The sequence below is a fragment of the Protobothrops mucrosquamatus genome, unplaced genomic scaffold (assembly GCF_001527695.2).
Source record: "Protobothrops mucrosquamatus isolate PMUCROS unplaced genomic scaffold, P.Mucros_1.0 scaffold1132, whole genome shotgun sequence".
Taxonomy (NCBI): domain Eukaryota; kingdom Metazoa; phylum Chordata; class Lepidosauria; order Squamata; family Viperidae; genus Protobothrops; species Protobothrops mucrosquamatus.
This window is the reverse complement of record NW_015387350.1, coordinates 51,418-70,120: the sequence shown is the minus strand read 5'-3', so window position 1 is coordinate 70,120 and position 18,703 is coordinate 51,418. Positions and strand designations below refer to the sequence as shown.

At 36.8% G+C, this 18,703-nt stretch overlaps 1 protein-coding gene across 1 annotated transcript in view; it reads left to right on the top strand.

Moving 5' to 3' along the window:
• LOC107291462 (leucine-rich repeats and immunoglobulin-like domains protein 2) overlaps positions 1–8,770 on the top strand; it is a 25,852-nt gene extending 17,082 nt beyond the window's left edge. Inside the window, exons 12-17 of the mRNA XM_015820460.1 lie at positions 1,310–1,630; positions 3,248–3,529; positions 3,938–4,387; positions 4,933–5,082; positions 6,310–6,594; positions 8,333–8,770. Of these exons, the coding sequence (XP_015675946.1) occupies positions 1,310–1,630; positions 3,248–3,529; positions 3,938–4,387; positions 4,933–5,082; positions 6,310–6,594; positions 8,333–8,562 (1,718 nt within the window). The 3' untranslated portion in view covers positions 8,563–8,770. The remainder of the gene's footprint in view (positions 1–1,309; positions 1,631–3,247; positions 3,530–3,937; positions 4,388–4,932; positions 5,083–6,309; positions 6,595–8,332) is intronic.
• Positions 8,771–18,703: the final 9,933 nt, after the last annotated feature.

Genomic DNA, 18,703 nt, shown 5'->3' with positions numbered 1-18,703 from the left:
AGTCTTGCAATGAACCTACTGAACCTACTGATAATTTCTATCCTGAAAAATGGTTGCATGTATGAATTATAAAGAAAAATATGACTTCACTAACTTATCCATCAAATATTCTGGTTGATGTGAATTTGATTGTGTGGATTTGATATGATTTTTGGTGTATATGTTAAGCACATATATTGCTAGCCCAAATGTTGGTTCAAAAACCCTAGACTCAGATTTCAGAAGTTGTCTGGAACATTTTTTGCTAGTTTGTTCAGTGAACAAACTTCAGCAGAGCCAGATCTTCAAATAAGGCAACCTGGATGTTACAGGAAAGCTTAAATGATAGAGAAAAATTATAACTACAGTGGCCTTAATACTTTGGAATTTTCTTTCTTTGAAAGTAATATTGTTAATATTTTTTTTAGGGATAAGTTCCATTGGTTTATGGATCATGCCTGGCCTTGCATGTGATATTGAGGTCTCCAAAAGTCAACTTGACTGGGTGAAATAGAGACTCTATTTCAAACATGGCAATTGTAAGATGTGTGAACTTCCATTCCTAGAATTACACATACCTTAAAATTGCCAAGATTGAAAAACATTTTTCTAATGAATGAAATGAATATTTTAAAAATCTACAGCACTTAAATGTTTATATATTTTTTCTCCTAAAACCTCAGTTTGCTTACAAATATAGAAAGTCCTCAATTTCTTGCTCCCATCAATTGTGAGGAAGCTCTGGGAGCTAAAGAAGAATGGGCCACATGCAAATCTTTGGCTACAGTTTTTATGGCAGGTTTTATTTTACATTAGCAACTGTACAGTACAATGTTAGCTTTGACAGTTTTTGAAGATGGGCACTTTGCAGCAACCAACACATTGTCTCCACGTTTTGTTCCTTCTAATAGCTTTTAAATAATTGTCTACATACGTTCCTTGTCAATGGAAAATAAGCATATGTTGATATTGCCAAGGAAAATATGGATTTTTCAAAATAGATTATTCAGATTCTCAATGAATAAAAGCTGAAGCAATAAAAAGACACAAATTAGTGCCGCAAGATGTTCCCCTGCCAAACTTGGACTAAAAAGTGCTTTTAAACCCTTTGAACAGATGATGAGAAATGGGAGACTGTGAGAAAATGCCTGGGTTGTCTTATAATGTATCTCTTGCTATCGTTGTGGTATAACAATGATGTGTTCCACATCCCCGTTCGGTTTCCAAGCTTCATACCACTTCTGATGAATTACATTAAAATTTATATCAGTATTTACTGCATTTCCCTTTTGAAAAGGACATGTAGCTAATTTTTATTTGTTTTTCGTAGATGACTTTCCCAAGCCACAAATTAGAACACATCCTGAGACAACAGTTGCGCTTAGAGGAACCAATGTTACCCTGACTTGCAAGGCGGTGAGCAGCAGTGATTTGCCTATATCTGCTGCCTGGAGAAAGGACAGTGAAATATTATATGACACAGATATAGAAAATTATGTCAGGTACCAACAACAAGATGGTGAAATCCTGGAATATACTTCTATCCTGCATGTTTTCAATGTGAACTTTACTGATGAAGGAAAATACCAGTGTATCATCTTCAATCACTTTGGGTCCAACTATTCCAACAAGGCCAAGTTGACTATCAATGGTATGCAGCAGTGGGAGTTTTGTTTTGCTTTGCTTTAAGAAGAAAAAAAAATCCTTGAAATGAATTTGTATAAAAAAGGGATTGAGAGCCTTTATCTTTCATGTAATTCCAACAGTCCATTGCAAGTAAGCAATTTAGATCTCCGGCAAAAGTGATCTTGCTTTTCCCAGGTAGTGCTGTGTGGAGAGAAGAGACATCTAAGGGAAAGAAATGTGTGTTTACATAACCTTTGACTACAGCTTCACTGATATGTGATACAAACCCAACAGATCACTTCTGTGGCTTCATCAGGAAAAAAACCACCAGGATTTCATAGTTTGTTTAGCTTCCAAATGTGTGCCAACAGTCTTTCCCTTTTCGGTTCCTCCCTAAAATAGTAGGTAAAAAAAAAATCAACTGGTGCTGAAAAGTTATGAAAGACTTCTCACATAGAGGCTAGGCATAAGGACCATTTTTTTCATTTTTTAAAAAAGGGGGAAACAAAAATCAAGCACAAATTACTAAGGATTTTTTAACTGTGATTTAGGGGGAAAGCCATAACAAACGAGTTTGCATATCATGCTAAGTCCAAAACAAATAAGCCATGTTACAGTTTAACCCAGTGTGTTAATTAAATTAGACAACAGCCAACTTGCTTCTTGGCTCAATGCTCCCAAAAGAACTAAGCTGAATAAGAGGAAGAGGGCAGCCACAGCAGTTCCATGGGTGGAGATGGTTGGGGCAACTGCAGCAACAACAGCTTCTGTGTTTTTCTGGAGCTGCCTGTCTGGTTATGTCTACTATAACGGGTTCTCAACCTTGGCAACTTTAAGACTTGTGGACTTCAACTCCCAGAATTCCTCAGCCAGCTTTCTGGGAGTTGAAGTCCACAAGTCTTAAAGTTGCAAAGGTTGAAGACTCCTGTACTAGAGTCAAGAGAGTTGTAACCTGAGGAGTTAGTGGTAGTAGCATGCCTCATCCTTTACCTCAGGAGAATGACTGCCCAAAAGTATTTGGGCATGTGAATGCTGGCATTGCAGGGAAACTGGGTGCATTCTACCTCCAGATGGGGAAATCTTAAACAACCAATTCACAGAAATCGTACTGAACTAACCAAGAAGTAAATTACATGGAAAATATTTGCACTTTATTTCTTACTGTACTAAATCACATCCCAGTAAGGTTGCCCTGATTGAGGATGTTTTATTGTGTTTATTGTTATGAAACTACTTTTTTAATCTTAAAAGATGAAAAGATAAAAAAAGCGAAGACAACATGGATTGTTCCAGAGAAACTAAAAATCATTTTGCTTTTTTGTTTCCCCCCTCCAAATCATTATTAAATCTTGGGAGTAAATTATATTTTGAAACAAGTCCGGATTGATGAAATCTAGTTTTTGATGGTTGTGGGTTTGTTTTTGGATTTTTTTTTTTTAGTGGGCAAACAACTATCTTTTGAGTCAGAAAGTGTACTTTTGGGTAATTTTTAATTCCCTCTCCTAAAATCCAGATCTTTTCCAAATGTTTGGTATAAATCTAAGTAAAAATGTTTAAGGCTTTGAACAAGGGGAGAATTATGGATTCTGTGTGTTCTGCATAAGGAAAATTCTCATGTTAATTCTACTGCATTGTCATTCAGAGTTGCCTTCTTTTGTGAAAACTCCCATGGATTTGACAGTACGTACTAGAGCCATGGCTAAATTGGAATGTGCTGCAGAAGGCCATCCACCACCTCAGATATCCTGGCAAAAAGATGGCGGCACAGATTTCCCTGCAGCTCGTGAAAGGCGCATGCATGTGATGCCAGAAGATGATGTCTTCTTCATAGTAAATGTGAAAATTGAAGATATGGGGATTTATAGTTGTATGGCACAAAATGTGGCTGGCAGTATATCAGCAAACGTAACATTGACTGTGTTAGGTAAGCAGACTTGAAGCTACATGAGTCATTTTATTAGACCTTCATACTTGGATATATTTCAGGTGATTTGCATCTACAGGGATAAGATCAGAAGCCCCACTGAGAAAGTTAAAATCAGTTATTATGTGTTAGGTCTTTGGCATTTTTAGAATGGAGGAATCTTAGGATTGTGGTTAAAACAATAAAAAAATAATAGTGACATAGTGCAGTATCAGAAAATGCTGGCCTTAGATTTAGGCAATGAAAAACAATACTGTTTGTTTGGTTTGAATTTAAATGTGGTCAGATCCCAAAATCAAATTGAACATCTCCAAATATTTATGGAAATATTTTCCATTGAATATGTAGTGTGAAGATATTTAGTCTGTGTGTTTGTAAGTACTTTAAATATTATCTTTATTTTTCCAGAAACACCTTCATTTGTTAGGCCTCTGGAAGACAGGACTGTAGCTCAAGGTGAAACAGCTGTTCTGCAGTGCATTGCTAGTGGCAGCCCTGCCCCTCGCCTAAACTGGACCAAAGATGATGGTCCTCTGACAGTGACCGAACGGCATTTCTTTGCAGCTGCCAATCAACTGCTCATCATTGTAGATGCGGGATTAGAGGATGCTGGAAAATATACTTGCATTATGTCTAATACCCTTGGTACAGTGCGTGGCCATATTTATTTACATGTATTATCCTCACCGAACTGTGACTCATCCCAAAGTGGCATTGGAATTGGAGATGATGGCTGGACAACAGTTGGGATTGTAATCATTGTTGTGGTCTGCTGTGTTGTAGGCACCTCTCTAGTTTGGGTTGTTGTTATCTATCACATGAGAAGAAAAAGTGAAGATTATAGCATCACTAACACAGGTGGGAAACCTGCTAATTTAATTTTATTGATTTCATAGTTATCATGACAATTGGTAAAGGGAATTGAGTTAATTCCATTTAAAGTGGCTTAGTAGAAATCTGTTTGCACATCCAGAAATACCTGTTTCATAAACTATCAAACCTCTGTCAGAAAAGTAATCCCAGAGTCTTTGATTACCATATATACAGCCTATAGAAGTGATCATATACAAGTCAAAATACTAAAGTTTAAGAAAGCTGTAAATGAATATACACACATTTCTTCCTGTTGTTTCAAAAATTACATTTTGTCATATCTTCAGAAAAAATAGTGTTATAGTATGGAATTAGTGTAAAAATTATTAATATTTGTAGTTTAATAAATGGCAGTAAATTAGCATTAGAAAAGAATAAATGAAAATGCTTTCAAGACATTTTATTCTTCTAGACATACTAGGTAAGTTTTTTTGTGCAGTGTGAGGTTATATTTCTTGATGCACTGCCTGAATGTCACTGTCTTAATAGATACCTAATTGCTGAATGCCACATTTTTTTCCCTTTTTCAGAAGAGGTAAATTTGCCTCCTGATATTCCTAGCTACTTATCTTCTCAAGGGACTCTGTCAGAGCCACAGGAAGGCTATAGTAATTCTGAGGCAGGAAGCAATCAGCAACTTATGCCTCCCTCCAACAGTTACATACACAAAGGCACAGATGGTAAGTCCTATTTATCTTATTCTTAGGCAAAAATTAGATTATTTTCCACAGCCAGTTTACTGTGACCCACCAAATTCTCGATTGTTTTTTCAGTGCCGTTGTAACTTCAAATGGTCACTAAACAAATGTTTGTAAGTTGAGGGCTACTTGTATAAGCATATTCTGAGTTTGCAACATGGTTAGGTGAACCAAACTGGGTGTCAGGTGTGAAAATGTAGTCTTTATTGATATACTCCTTGCATCAGCTTAGGTAACATTTGCCCTACCTCCTCAGTCATTTCACCATCGCTGTGGGACTAGTGAGAGAATCATTCAATTATTTTTAAAAAATGATTCCATTGGTTGGTTTATTTTCATTTTTCTGTGTATTTGCTTTCTTTAAAAAAAAAATTTACTCCCATCGAAATGATCTAAAATCAGGAAGGTGGTGGAGGGTCAGGAAGCTAGGATTGTTTGGTGAAGGAGGAGGCTATAAGGCAGTGTTTCTCAACCTGGACAATTTTAAGGCATGTGGACTTCAACTCCCAGAATTCCACAGCCAGCAATGCTGGCTGTGGAATTCTGGGAGTTGAAGTCCACATGCCTTAAAATTGTCCAGGTTGAGAAACACTGCTATAAGGAGAAGGGAAAATTCTTGTACTTTTCTGGATGCACTTGTATGAACAAGGAAGCAAGCAAACCCAGAACCAATTCCTGACAGTCATGAAAGAGGGGAGAATAGGTAAAGAAGCATTTCCTCCCCTCCCCCCTTCTTTCCAAGTTGTGCCTTCCAGTTTTCCTGGACTAAAATCCAATCATACCTCTGACCAATTGAAGCTCTCCTAATAGCACTTACAAAGCCAAGTGCTGGGAGAAAGCATCTCTTAAACCTGAGTTGGGGCAAGGCCTGGGATGTATTGGCAAAGGTTTGCTAGTTTCTCCTTCTAATTCAGATGACACAATGCTGAAATTGGGTTCTCTTCTCTTCCCCCACCCTCCTGCTGTTAGACTCATTAAATGCTCATTATGAGCAAGCCGCTCCTGCACTGAGCAGGAGTTGAATTATTGAACTAAATTACTTCCAAAAGTCCTTTCCAAATGTCTGATTCTATTTCTTCTGGCTTTTTTCCCAAAAACTCTATATCCTCCAAGATTTTCCCATAGATAGTAAAGTGTTTGATGCTTGTTTTCCTAGTAGAAGCGATCGTGTCAGAGTATTGTAACTTACCATTATTATTTTTTCATTAGGTGGCACAGAGCCATTGGTGATCTGCTCGGATTGTTACGACAATGCCAACATCTATTCCAGAAACAGGGAGTATTGTCCTTATACATACAACACTGAAGATGATCCACTGGATCAGTCATTGTCCAACCTAATGGTACAGATGTCTAAAGAGCCCTATCCTGGATGCCCTCAGCATGAAATCACAACTATTAATAACTTTTCAGATGGCCAAGATAGGTCTGTGTTTGTTAGCAGTCAAGACAGGCTTCATGAGAGGAAACCATGTTCTCAGTCCTGTGGCAGTGGTAAGGGCTTTTTTTTTTTGGTTGATATTTAAATGATTTCATTTTCATCCGAATAATGAATTGGCTGTTGCAAAATACTTCATAGCTACATTGCAAAATATACTTTGTGAATCTGCCTTTTTCAGAACTTTGTTTTTATTTTATTTATTTTTATCTTGCCTTTATTATTTTTATAAATACCGGTAACTCAAGGCATTGAACGTATCTAGTACTCCTGTCTCTCCCATTTTCCCTACAACAATCCTGTGAGATGGGTTTAACTTAAGAGTGTTACTGGCCTAAAATCACCCAACTGGTTTTCATGCTTAAGGTGGAACTCGACTTCATGGTCTCCCAGTTTCTAGCTTGTTGCCTTAACCACTAGATCTAACTGGCTCTCAGATTTTACTCTTATTGTTGATGTCCAGTCTCCAAGCTCCATTATTCAAAATATATCTAAATGTAATTTGTTTATGAAGCCAAAAGAATAGGTTATGTAAACATTGTCTTTCATATTTCCAGAAGTCTATTTTTAATTTGATTTCTTTTATTAAAAAAAACAAAGATACAAAGAAAAAAATGAAAAAAGTAAAAACAATATATATACAGAAGACAACTACTTTTAAACATAACATTTAACCATGACCATACAGAGCAATATTAATTAGTTTTTTATTATATCACTAGAGAGCCAGTTCAATAGTAGACAATGAATATATTTCATCAATCCAAGATTGTAAATCTAGGATAGTTCTATCTTGCCATTGTAAAAGAGTAAATATTTTTGGTTGTGCTCCATAAGTTGATAACTTCATCATTCTTCATATAATGTGTTTGAAATAGTTGATATATACGGTAATTCCAAATCACATAATAATAACCATCTTGCTCTTTCCTAAAATTATATTAACAAACTTATGGATATTAAGCAAAATAGGAAAACATGTGTCCCTCTTCATAATTTTACTTTCCAATATAATGAAGTCATGGCCATATCTTTTAAAACATTTTATCAAGTGTCCAATAAACATGAACATTTCGAATTGCTTTCATGTTAAGATCGTAAGACTTAAATAAGATTTAATGTTTACGATTCTTGCAGTTCATTTGTATATTCCAAATTTCTGTTCCAACTTTCTTGCAAATATTGTTTATCTTAAAAATCTTTGGTTTTGACCAAATAGGGAAAATAAAAGATATTTTAATTTAATATGTTGCCATTCCATAGATTTAGATAACCTGAATTTTTGTTTCAATTTTTTGATGACTGCATCAATCAAAAATTAATATCATTAGCTCATGAATTCCCCCCATCCCCCCCCAAAAAAAGATTAAGCTCCAGTTTTCAAACTGGGACTATCCCACAGTGTAAACTCTCATGTAAATAAGAATCAGAAATACACAATATCTTTCAAATATGCCCTGCAGCATTTAATGCAGGAAATAAAATAGAATTTTTGACTAAAAAAAGGTCTAGTAAATTTACTTTACTAACTTTGAAGCCAAGATTCTTCTATAAATATTAGATATATGTGGTTCTTAATAAGTGTCTTTAGTAGTTTGGAATACTACCTTATGTTTTTGTAGATATATCTGAATAAATAGCTTTTTACAAAATGTACAAAATTATTCCTAAACATAGACAAATAGCAAATACATGAGTTAAATGTACTGTTATAGCTAAAATTGGGTGTTGTTGTTGAGAATCTTAGTGCTGAGATTGTTTACAAATTCAAATTTCTAATTTTTCCTTCCACAGATCTTTTTCAACAGTCTTTATGGGGTATCAATAATGATCTGGCGTTGCTGCATCCTCATTGTTCATCTCCATCTAAGACCCATGAGGTGCTAGAAGTTCTGCAAAATGAAGGCATCACAGAGAAAGAGCCAGAGCAGATTATTCCTCCTAGGCTTCATCACAGATTACATGAATACAACTTTGATTTTAACAGGACTCGGGACATGCAAGAGCATCGTGAAGCTACATAAAAATGAAATAAACATTAGCAGCTTGAAGCATTTGTTAGTATTATTGCTACCTCATATTTTGACTCATGGCAAAAAAATGTTTCATGCTTCCAACAGAGGCCTAATGGAACAGACCACTGACTGCATGCTGGAGGGCAAAATCACTTCTGCTATTTTCCAATAAGTAGCATATATTAAAGCTCAGTCTTAAACGGATGGTGAAAAAAAAGAAGATATAACACAGTGATGGAAGTGTGAGTGTCTCTGTTGTCTTGGAAACATTCCCAAGAATGGTTCACATACGTTATCTTTCCTGCTGAAGAAAAAATAACTTTAAAAGAGCCTCTTTGCAAGATTTCTTCGTATTCATCAATATGAAACTTTTGCTTGATTTTTTGATCCATCTGACAACTAGCAGGAATTCCTCTCAGTATGTCCGATCACAAAATCTATTTACTTTTTCTCTCTGAAGTATTCAGATGTAAATATATACATATAATATAAATATTTTGTATACACTAATGGAGATGAGAGACTGAAATGTAAAGTTTTTTTTTAAATCATGCCAAATATCACATCATTCTGACTTCCCTGACTTGTTTTGCCAGAAATCAGAAATTGTTTACTAAGAGTGATGCAGATGGGTTGGTTCATAATTATTATTTTTGCACTCCACGATTGGAGTTATCAAATGCTCTGCCATTCATTCACTGGAGATTTTCATTCTTTGGTGGCTCTTCTACTTTATAGTTTTATGTATGGGCAGTAATTGATGGAAGGAAGATTGTGCATAAAGAGAATTTCTTGTGAATCGGCCTGTGGATTTTAACACAGGATATGATATGTATGATGTGAGAGATGGTTAAGTTGATGTATTATTGGAAATCTGAACTATTAATGTGAAGTCATTTTTAAAATTTCATGGATGCTGGAAATTATTTTACTTTTTTCAAGCTTAGAAAGTTTAAACTGATTATCTCTGTTCATACCCATGCCTGAGAAATTAAGCAATGTGTGTGTAAGATGTGAAGAATTAAATGAGTTGAACATCAATGGTTAGTCAGAAAACAGTGTTTCTCAACCTTGGCAACTTTAAGATGTGTGGACTTCAACTCCCAGGATTCCCCAGCCAGTCATGCTGTCTTCCCCATGCTCCCTGCTGCAGGCTGAGTCCACACATCTTAAAGTTGCCAAGATTGAGAAACACTGTATAGAAGCAACCTTTGACACAATAGGACTGGGAAGGAATTTGACACATTTCCTAATGTGCTTTTGTACACCAAAATGAAATGTTATACAATACTATAATTATGATATAATAGTGGAACAGCTAGTAAAGGAAGATTATCTCAAAATAACAAATAAAGGGTATAGACCAGTGATGGCGAGCCTTTCAGAGACTGAGTGCCCAAACTGCAACCCAAAACCTACTTATTGATCGCCGGATGCCAGGTGGGCGTGGCCCACTGGGTGGGGATGGCTGTAGTGGTCATGGCAGACTGGGTGGGTATGGCCAAGGTGGGCAGGGTTGGGGGAGATCCAGGGGTCTCTGGCAGGTAGGGCGGTGGGCAGGAGGCTCGTCCTGCGGGATGAGGCAAGGCAAGGTGAGGCAGGCCGGCAGTGCCGTTGTCACAGGGCAAGGTGAGGCAGGGGCCGGGGCGGCTGCTGCCTGACACCATCAGCCCCCGCACGCAGAGGCCAGCGAGCGCATGAGTGCTGGGATGCATCTGGCCACGTGGGACCTCGGCGAGTTAGGCGGCTGGTTGAAGAGGGACGGTTGCCATTTCCGGGGCATGGCGCGTGTGCCCACAGAGAGGGCTCTGAGTGCTGCCTCTGGCACGCTTGCCATAGGTTCGCCACCACTGGTATAGACCCTCAATAGTCTACAGATTTCTTTTTATACTGAGATAATCTTTTTTGCTAATCTTTGCTATTCTTAAATAATCTGTTTGCTAATTTTTCCTACTATAATAATTCAGAGTTCTGGATTGCAGCTAGAAGACATCTCATAAACTCTGTGTATTAGCTATGGCAAACACTTGTATTCTGACAAAATGTAGGAAAAATATTAGCTGTCAGTGTAATCCCACACATATTTATTCAGATTTAAGTCCCATTAAGTGCAGTAGGCTTACTCTGAAGTAAGTAATCATAGAATTGTAGTCTAATTTGGAAATTACCCATAGTCTGAATTTCTTGTATCATCTTTTCTCAGAGTTCAATAAAAAGTACTTTGTAAACCATTTGGTGTGCTTCTATAGTAAAATGTTGGCATGAAAAATTATTAAGGCAAATATATTTCATTTGTGTCCAACATTCCTGCCTTGTAGAAAAAAACTGAAGACAGCTTTTCTGGAGAGCTTTTGGTGCTTGAGCTGTGGTTAGAATGCAGTTCTGCAGGCTACTTCTGCTGACTGCCAACTGCCAGCAGTTCGGCAGTTCGATTCTCACTGGCTCAAGGTTGATTCAGCCTTTCATCTTTCCCAAGGTTGGTAAAATGAGCCAGATTGTTGGGGGCAATAGGCTGACTCTGTACACCGTTTAGAGAGGGCTGTAAAGCACTATGAAGTGGTATATAAGTCTAAGTGCTATTGCTATATTGTATTGGGTTTTATCTGCCTTATTTCTATGTTACTTTATAGTACTTCTTTATGTGCATTGACATAAAAATTGTGTAGTAAATGAATCAATCAGTGACTATATCCCCACTAATGGAAATAATATGTACTAAGCCCATGAGTAATATTTAACTGGAAAAGGCCTCTTTTTACTTGCTGGAATTTTAGTGTTTTTGTTAAGATTCTTATTATATAAAGCCTGAATTTCTGGCTGGAAGCAGTAAAATTCCTGTGTTTTGTTTTGTAACTTAAGAATCCCTATGGGCTTGTCCCACTTACAAAAAGTAACCAGCCAGGTAACTAAGCAATGAAAGAATGAACTCATTAAGTAGTGGTTGCTTGCCCTTTTGGTTTTTGTACCAGTGGAAAGTGCCAACTTACATATTGCTTATTTCTTCAAAATATCAGTGTCCCAAATCTTACAGGGGTCTTTTGTCTGAGGTCTGTAGCAGTGCTGAAAATACAAAAGTCAAGGCAGATTATTGTCAGCAAGTAGATAAAGCTCAGCTTTCTAGGGCACAAAATAATAGTCTTCTTTTATCCAAGATATTTGCTTCAAAGTACTGAACCGACAAAAATTAGCTTTTGATTAATCTTGCTTGCAGCTACAATTTTAATGCTTGCTGCATTATTTTCTGTGAGAACCATACCTGAACTTTAGCAGTAAAAATGGAGATATGAAATATACAGAATGGCAGGTGATGAAATGGGTAAGCATTCTGTTAACAAGATTACAGAGGCACTTTATTATCATTTTAAGTGTGAGTTTTAGAATTATATAGGAGAAAGGTTCCAGTTAAAAACCTTTAGTAAAATATAGGTACTCTGAAAAGGATAAGAGTCAGACTGCATTAAAACTCTGTTTTGTATTTCTGAGATGTGTGCTAAAATACTCAGCAACAGAAAGTTCTGCATTAGAATTTCTTGTTGCTGGTTTTGCATCTTCTTCAGGGTGCACATGTACCAGATGGTTAAAGCATTTCTATTTTACCTGATGTGAATTTAGCACTTGAGATAATTTTCCTTCACTAAGTGATGAAAACCGGTTATGGGAAATTGAGACAGCTTGTGGAGAATCTGATATGGCAAAGCTGGAAAAATATGTAAGACCAGAACTTCATTTCATCTTTGTATATAGTTCCTGCCAGATTGCAAATGACATATTGCACAGCTCAATATTTTACTATTCACTCTGGAAGTTCAGAAGCTTCACTGTAGAGAGACAAATTTGGTAATCCAAACTTCCTTGTTAGATATAAGGAAGTTCCTGTTTAGCAACCACAGCACTGGCAACTCAGCTATTAAGCAGTCAGAAAGTGAAACCATGGCTGTCTTAGGATCTTTCTTTTTCTTTATAGATTTGTGAAACTTGGTAAATGCGAGGATTGATTGTGAAGTTACTTTTTCATCACCATGATAACAATGGTGGCTAAACAAGAACTACATATCTTTATGTAAAACAATTCAGACAGCTTTGGGTTTGGAAACAATTCAGCAGTCAGGCTGGAAATCAGATGAATAAAGTATTGAGGATATTTATGAGCACAAGGATGTCTAAAAGTAAATTATAGAGCAAAGAATTTAAACATTTTATAACTTCTCTAAGCTATGTTTTGGGAAAATGACTTCCTAGCAAGCCAATACTTCTCCTATTCTGAAAACAAAATCTATAAGGAATTGTGTCTGGGATTAGAATTTAGGCAATTTTGAAATATTTCACTTATCTGTGCTTTTTAAAAGAGGTGTTTTGGGTTTTTTTTGGCAGTTTTCAGGGGAAAAATATTGATACTTTTTTCCAATGCCAAAGTAATTATAGCTGTAAATATCCAGGGCAGTGCAAATCAATGTTTTCTTATAGCTGTTCTTTCTTGTAACTATTTATATTTTCTCATGTAATCAGAATGTATATTTTGTACAGCATGTGTAATATGTTGGTCTATTGTAATATACCTTATCCAATAAAGGAATACACAATTAATTTTGGGTTTTGCATGGTCTAATTGTGAGGCGAGTAGTCTTCTGAACAATTGCATAGCCTGCATTACTTGTGCTCCATGTTTGAACACTTGGGCTGTCTTGAATTTGTAACATAATTAGAATTATCTAACAAAATGAAATTCAATAGTAAAAAAGTAAGGTTCTACATTTAGGCAAGAGAAACCAAATGCACAAATATAGTATGGGTAGTACCTGACTCAATAGTAGTAATCTTTGAGGGATCTTTGAGTCCTAGTGGACAATCACTTAAATATGAGCCAGCAGTGTGCTGCATGTGCCAAAAAAGCCAATGCAGTCCTAGGCTGCATTAACAGAGGGATAGAATCAAGATTATGTGAAGGCAATATATAATACCACTATATATTGCCTTGGTAAGACCATACTTGGAATACTGCATCCTGGTTTGGTTGCCTTGATGTAAAAAAGATGTTGAGACACTACAGAAAAGAGTAACAAAGACGATTAGGGGACTGGAGGCTAAAACAAAAAGAATTGTTGCTGGAATTGGGTATGTTTAGTTTAAAGAAAAGGAGTAGGGGTGACATATCTAAGGAGTTGCCATAAAGAAGAGGGGATCAACCTATTCCCCAAAACACCTGAAAGCAGGACAAGAACCAATGGATGGAAACTAATCAAGAGGAGAAGCAACCTAGAACTGAGGAGAAATTAATGAATGACTTGCCTCCAGAAATTGTGGATGCTCCAACACTGGAAGCTTTTAAGAAGAGACTGGACAACCATTTATTTGAAATGGTACAGGGTTTCCTGCCTGAGCAGGGGGTTGGACTAGAAGACCTCCAAGGTACCCTCCAACTCTTATTCTGTTATATTTTTACTTTTCATATCATACAGAAATGAATAAATATTACTATTTTTGCCTTCTAATTAGGATTAGATTAATAGTTCGTTCATCTTTTAAATCACTGGTGAAGCGGGCACAGCAGCGCCTGCATTTTCTTGCGTCGCATGAGAAAAGCACATCTTCCTTCTCTTATCCTTACTTTCTACAGGGGGACGATTGAGAGCATCCTGTCATACAGCATCACAGTCTGCTTTGGAAGCATCACTGCTTCAGACAGGAAGGCAGGGCAGAGAGTGGTGAGGATTACCGAAAAGATCATTGGCAGTTCCCTCCCTCCCATCCAGGACATAGCACAGAAGCGTTGTTTGAGCAGGGTCCGTAACATTATCTGGGACACTACACATCCTCTTCACAACCTGTTTTCCTTGTTACCTTTTGGGAGGAGGCTTCGTGGTATCCGAAGCAGAATATCCAGATTCAGCCATAGTTTCATTCCTTACAGCATTAAACATGTGAACTCTCAAGCTTCCTCCTTCCGTTATATATTCAAGATGGACAGTATTTAATATTTATTTGCTACGTATATGTAGGGGTGTGGGTCTATACATATGTTGTTCATAGTATGTTTAGGTGTGTGTCATATATGTGTTTCACTCTGAGAACGGGCAACTAAATTTCATTTTTGATGTGTGCTGTTGTGCCCACAGTAAAAAAAAATAACAACAAAGCTTATCTTAAGTATTGGCTACAAATTTTATGGGTATAGAACTGCCATGGACAGTTGTGTCAATCTTCTTCCCACATGAGCAAATATAAGTACTTAAAAAGCTCTTTATAATGATACATGAATCTGTTTGAGTAGTAAAGGATTTGCTGGCCATAGCACTCAAACCACTGGATACTTTGAAACGACAGTTCCTTATCTTTATAAAGAAAGAGACACACAGACATCTGTAGTAGGATTGGACAAGAATATAGCTTAACAAAATGAATCATTCAAAATATGAGTAATAAAAATCTTTGTCCCATATTCATTTTATTATATCTAATTCAAAAAGCATCTCTGGAAGTTCCTTAAGAATTGAGAACATAGTTTAATTAATGAACTTGCATTGAATAGTTTTGGATTCCTATCATGCAGTATATTGCCAGCTAGCCATTTCACCCTTGTTTTCTCTTGCATGATCCTAAACTGCCTGATTTTTTTTTGTTACTCCAAAAAATTTTCTTACAAAATGTTTCAGGTTTATTAAGATTTTCTTTTTTCATGCACCAGTTGATGACATTTGTGACAAGGTCAGAGAAAAGGTTTGCTTCTGACAACTTTCCCAAGATATTACTTTTATATGAGCAATGGTATTTGGAGAACTAGTCCAGTGTCAGCTAACTCCAATTTTCAGAATGTACAATAGTCTGTGGGTTTTTTATTTTATTTTATTCTATTTTATTTTTGCCTATAAGATTACTTTTCAGGCAATTCTAGCAAAAGATGGTCTTTTGGTCTTCCAGATTTTGCCTTGATTCCTTCAGTTACACATGAGTTACATTCCGTAAGTGTGTCTTACAGCTGAATCTATAAATGAAAGTGTTTAGAGATTTTCTTTTTACAGACTGCTCCTGTTTCTATAAGAGTGAACTATTTTCATTTACAAATGTTCAGACTGCCAGAGGCGTAGCGTGGGGGGTGCAGGGGGGGCCGGCCGCACCGGGCGTAACATCTGGGGGGGCGCGCTCGCACTCGCAGCTCTCTGCCCCTGCCTGGCTCACTCACTCTCTCTGCAGTGCTGGCTGTGCGAATCCAATCCGAGCCGCCGGGTCGCCGCCCACTGTGGAGGGGGGGGGGGGCGCAAATTACTTGCCTTGCCCCGGGTGCTGACAACCCACGCTACGCCACTGCAGACTGCTACTTAGAGGATCCCTTTTGTTGTTGAAAGTAAAGAAAACAACAATTACAATCAGAAGTGTTAGAAAAGTCAGAGTTATTTGTGCATCATGGTAATTTTCTTCATTTGGCTAACGAGTGGGTCATATGTTGGTCCACAGCTCCACTAAGACTTTTATAGACCTTAAATACATTCATCTCCATAAACATTCATTATGACAGTATTCTGGATGTTATAAAGGTATGCCCTGGACTTATTGTTCAATAAATCACAGCAGTAAATCATAGTAAATAGCAATAATGAGTTAAATATATTTATTTTTAGGATACACAAGTAGCCCTTGACTTAAGACCACAATTTGGGAGCAGAATTTCCATTGCTAAGCAAGGCAGTTGTTAAGTAAGTTGCACCTCATTTTATGACCTTCTTTGCCACAAATATTAAGTGAATCACATGGTTATTAAGTGAATCTAGCTCCCCTTATTGATTTGCTTTTCGGAAATCAGCCGGGAAGATCACAAATGATGATCACATAACCCCAGGATGCTACAATCATTGTAAATGCTTGCCGATTGCCAAGCACTCAAATTTGGATCATATGGCTGTAGAGATGCTGCAACCGTTGTATGAGAATCAGTTCTTAAATCACTTTTTCAGTGCCATTGTAACTTCAAATGATCATAAAACAAATTGTTATAAGTCAAGGACTATATGTACTGTGTAGAATGTTGATTTTATCATTACTTTCTGTGTTCCCAAATTTTCACAACCTGTAGGCGCTGTGCCTATTGTGCCTAAGGGTTAATATAGGTATACAGTATTTAAGCCTAACAAAAATTTTACAGTTTTTTTTTTTTAAAGCGAGGAATCACCTGGAAATTTGTCTGCATTTCTGCACCTGCCATATTCATTGTTTTCTCACTTTGAATCAGTAGGTAACTACATGAAAATAGTAGGCATGTGTTCAAAATTTGTATCAAGACATTGTGTTAAATGTTGTACCTATGGAGCAATTTGAAGAGCATCTATTTCTTAGGGATTCATGGAAATATTTGAACAGAAGTAAGATCCTAAATTTTCCCATGCAACTCTAAGTACTCAGTAAATTTCCCTCCTTGTTTTGGATATAAAAAAAAATACCCACAAATAAAAAGGGGCAGCTAAACTATTGGTTAGCTTAAGGCAGAAATAAGGATGAATTCCTGTTTTACCGAATATAAAATTATGAGTACTTGAGAGTCTCAGTTCTCCAGGCATATTTAAAAATTAACTCTGCTGTCTTGGTGGCCAGGAAGAAAGATACAGGCTTTCAGGAGAAGTAAATATGATGATGGAAAACAAATACTTCTTCTCCGGAGTTTCGTTAATAACTTGCCTCCTTTTGGTAGTTTTATCTTTATGTGATTACTGCCTTAATCATCTGAGAATTGAAAGATAATTAGATACTATGTTGGAAGCATTGCTCTTATCGTTAATATCCGACTGCTGGAATCCAATGCTTTCTCCCTAAACAGTTTGTGGCCTCTTTGCAATCTTCACCGAACACCAGTCTTTAAATATTAATGAATACCTTCAGGTGGAGGAAGTCTGTCTTCCAGCATCCAGTTTTGCTTTTCTCTTGAGAATGTAGATTGCATATTATAGGCAAAATGTCCCTAGATGGCAGCGCAGCACTGCTGAAACAGCTTGCTCTGTTTTGGCAAGTCAACTGGAAGGCATAATAACAAGAAAATAAAAATATATTGAATATCCAGTGGGCCATTTCCACAGAATAGGAATAATTGCCAGCACTGATGAAATCCTAGATTAGAGCAGTAATATTTACTTTTCCTAATGACTCTGGGCTTTTCATGTCTGTTATCTCCACCTCCTCCTCGTTCTTTGGCTTTCGGTAATAAAATTTATATAATGAATTCATTTATCCCTTGTCTCAAAAATATTACACTTTCATCCATCCTGAAGAGTAGTGAGCGTTGTAATCAAGAGCTTCTTTGTATAATAATGGAAATGGAGGATCCAGTTACCTGATTACAATTTGGCATTTGTGCTGAAGTGAGATTGTATTTTTCCACCAGCCACAATCATGCAACATGAAGTCTAGTAGGCAAGCCTCAGAACAAGCACAATAGCAGTTTATTTTATATATTTAAAAAAAATTGTGTTGTGATCTTGGAGGCAGAGATTACCAATTTCTAAAGCAGTCTTTTCCAGCCTGGAGTCATCTAGTTTCATGATTCCCATTCCCGTAGTGGCAATGACTAGCAAAGCTTATTCAATGCGAAATTTGTAAAGAATGAGTACTGCAAACTAAAACATACATAACATTACCAAGATCAAACAGATAAGTCATTTTTTGGGGAAAAAAACATTTGGCCTTAGAAACAGAAACCTAATATCATAATTCAACACTTGTACCTCCAGAGTGATTCTATTGGCTGCCATCTCTTTAATGGATTTTTTCCGATTAAACAAACAGCTGAATTTACTACATGCTGTGGCAGTTCAGTCAACACATACTAATTGTTGCCTCTGAAACAATGACAGATGTTTATATTTAGCACTGTATTTTTATATTTATATTACAAAATTTATACTGTTCCATTCTATGGCAAGTTTGGGCAGTGCCCATAAGCGAACCAAAAAAATCTGAACCCCTTTCATCCTACCAGATTATCTCAGAAATTAAAAGCAATAAAATTTAAAACACAATTCCCAATTATCTAGGATTTGAGGAAACCCCCCCCAAAAAAACAGGCTGGTTTTAAGGTATTTCCTAAATAAAATCTAAGGGGCCAGTCACAGTGCTGGGGATGTTTTCATGAATGTGGAGGCTACTACTGAGAAAGCCTGCTTCCTAATCT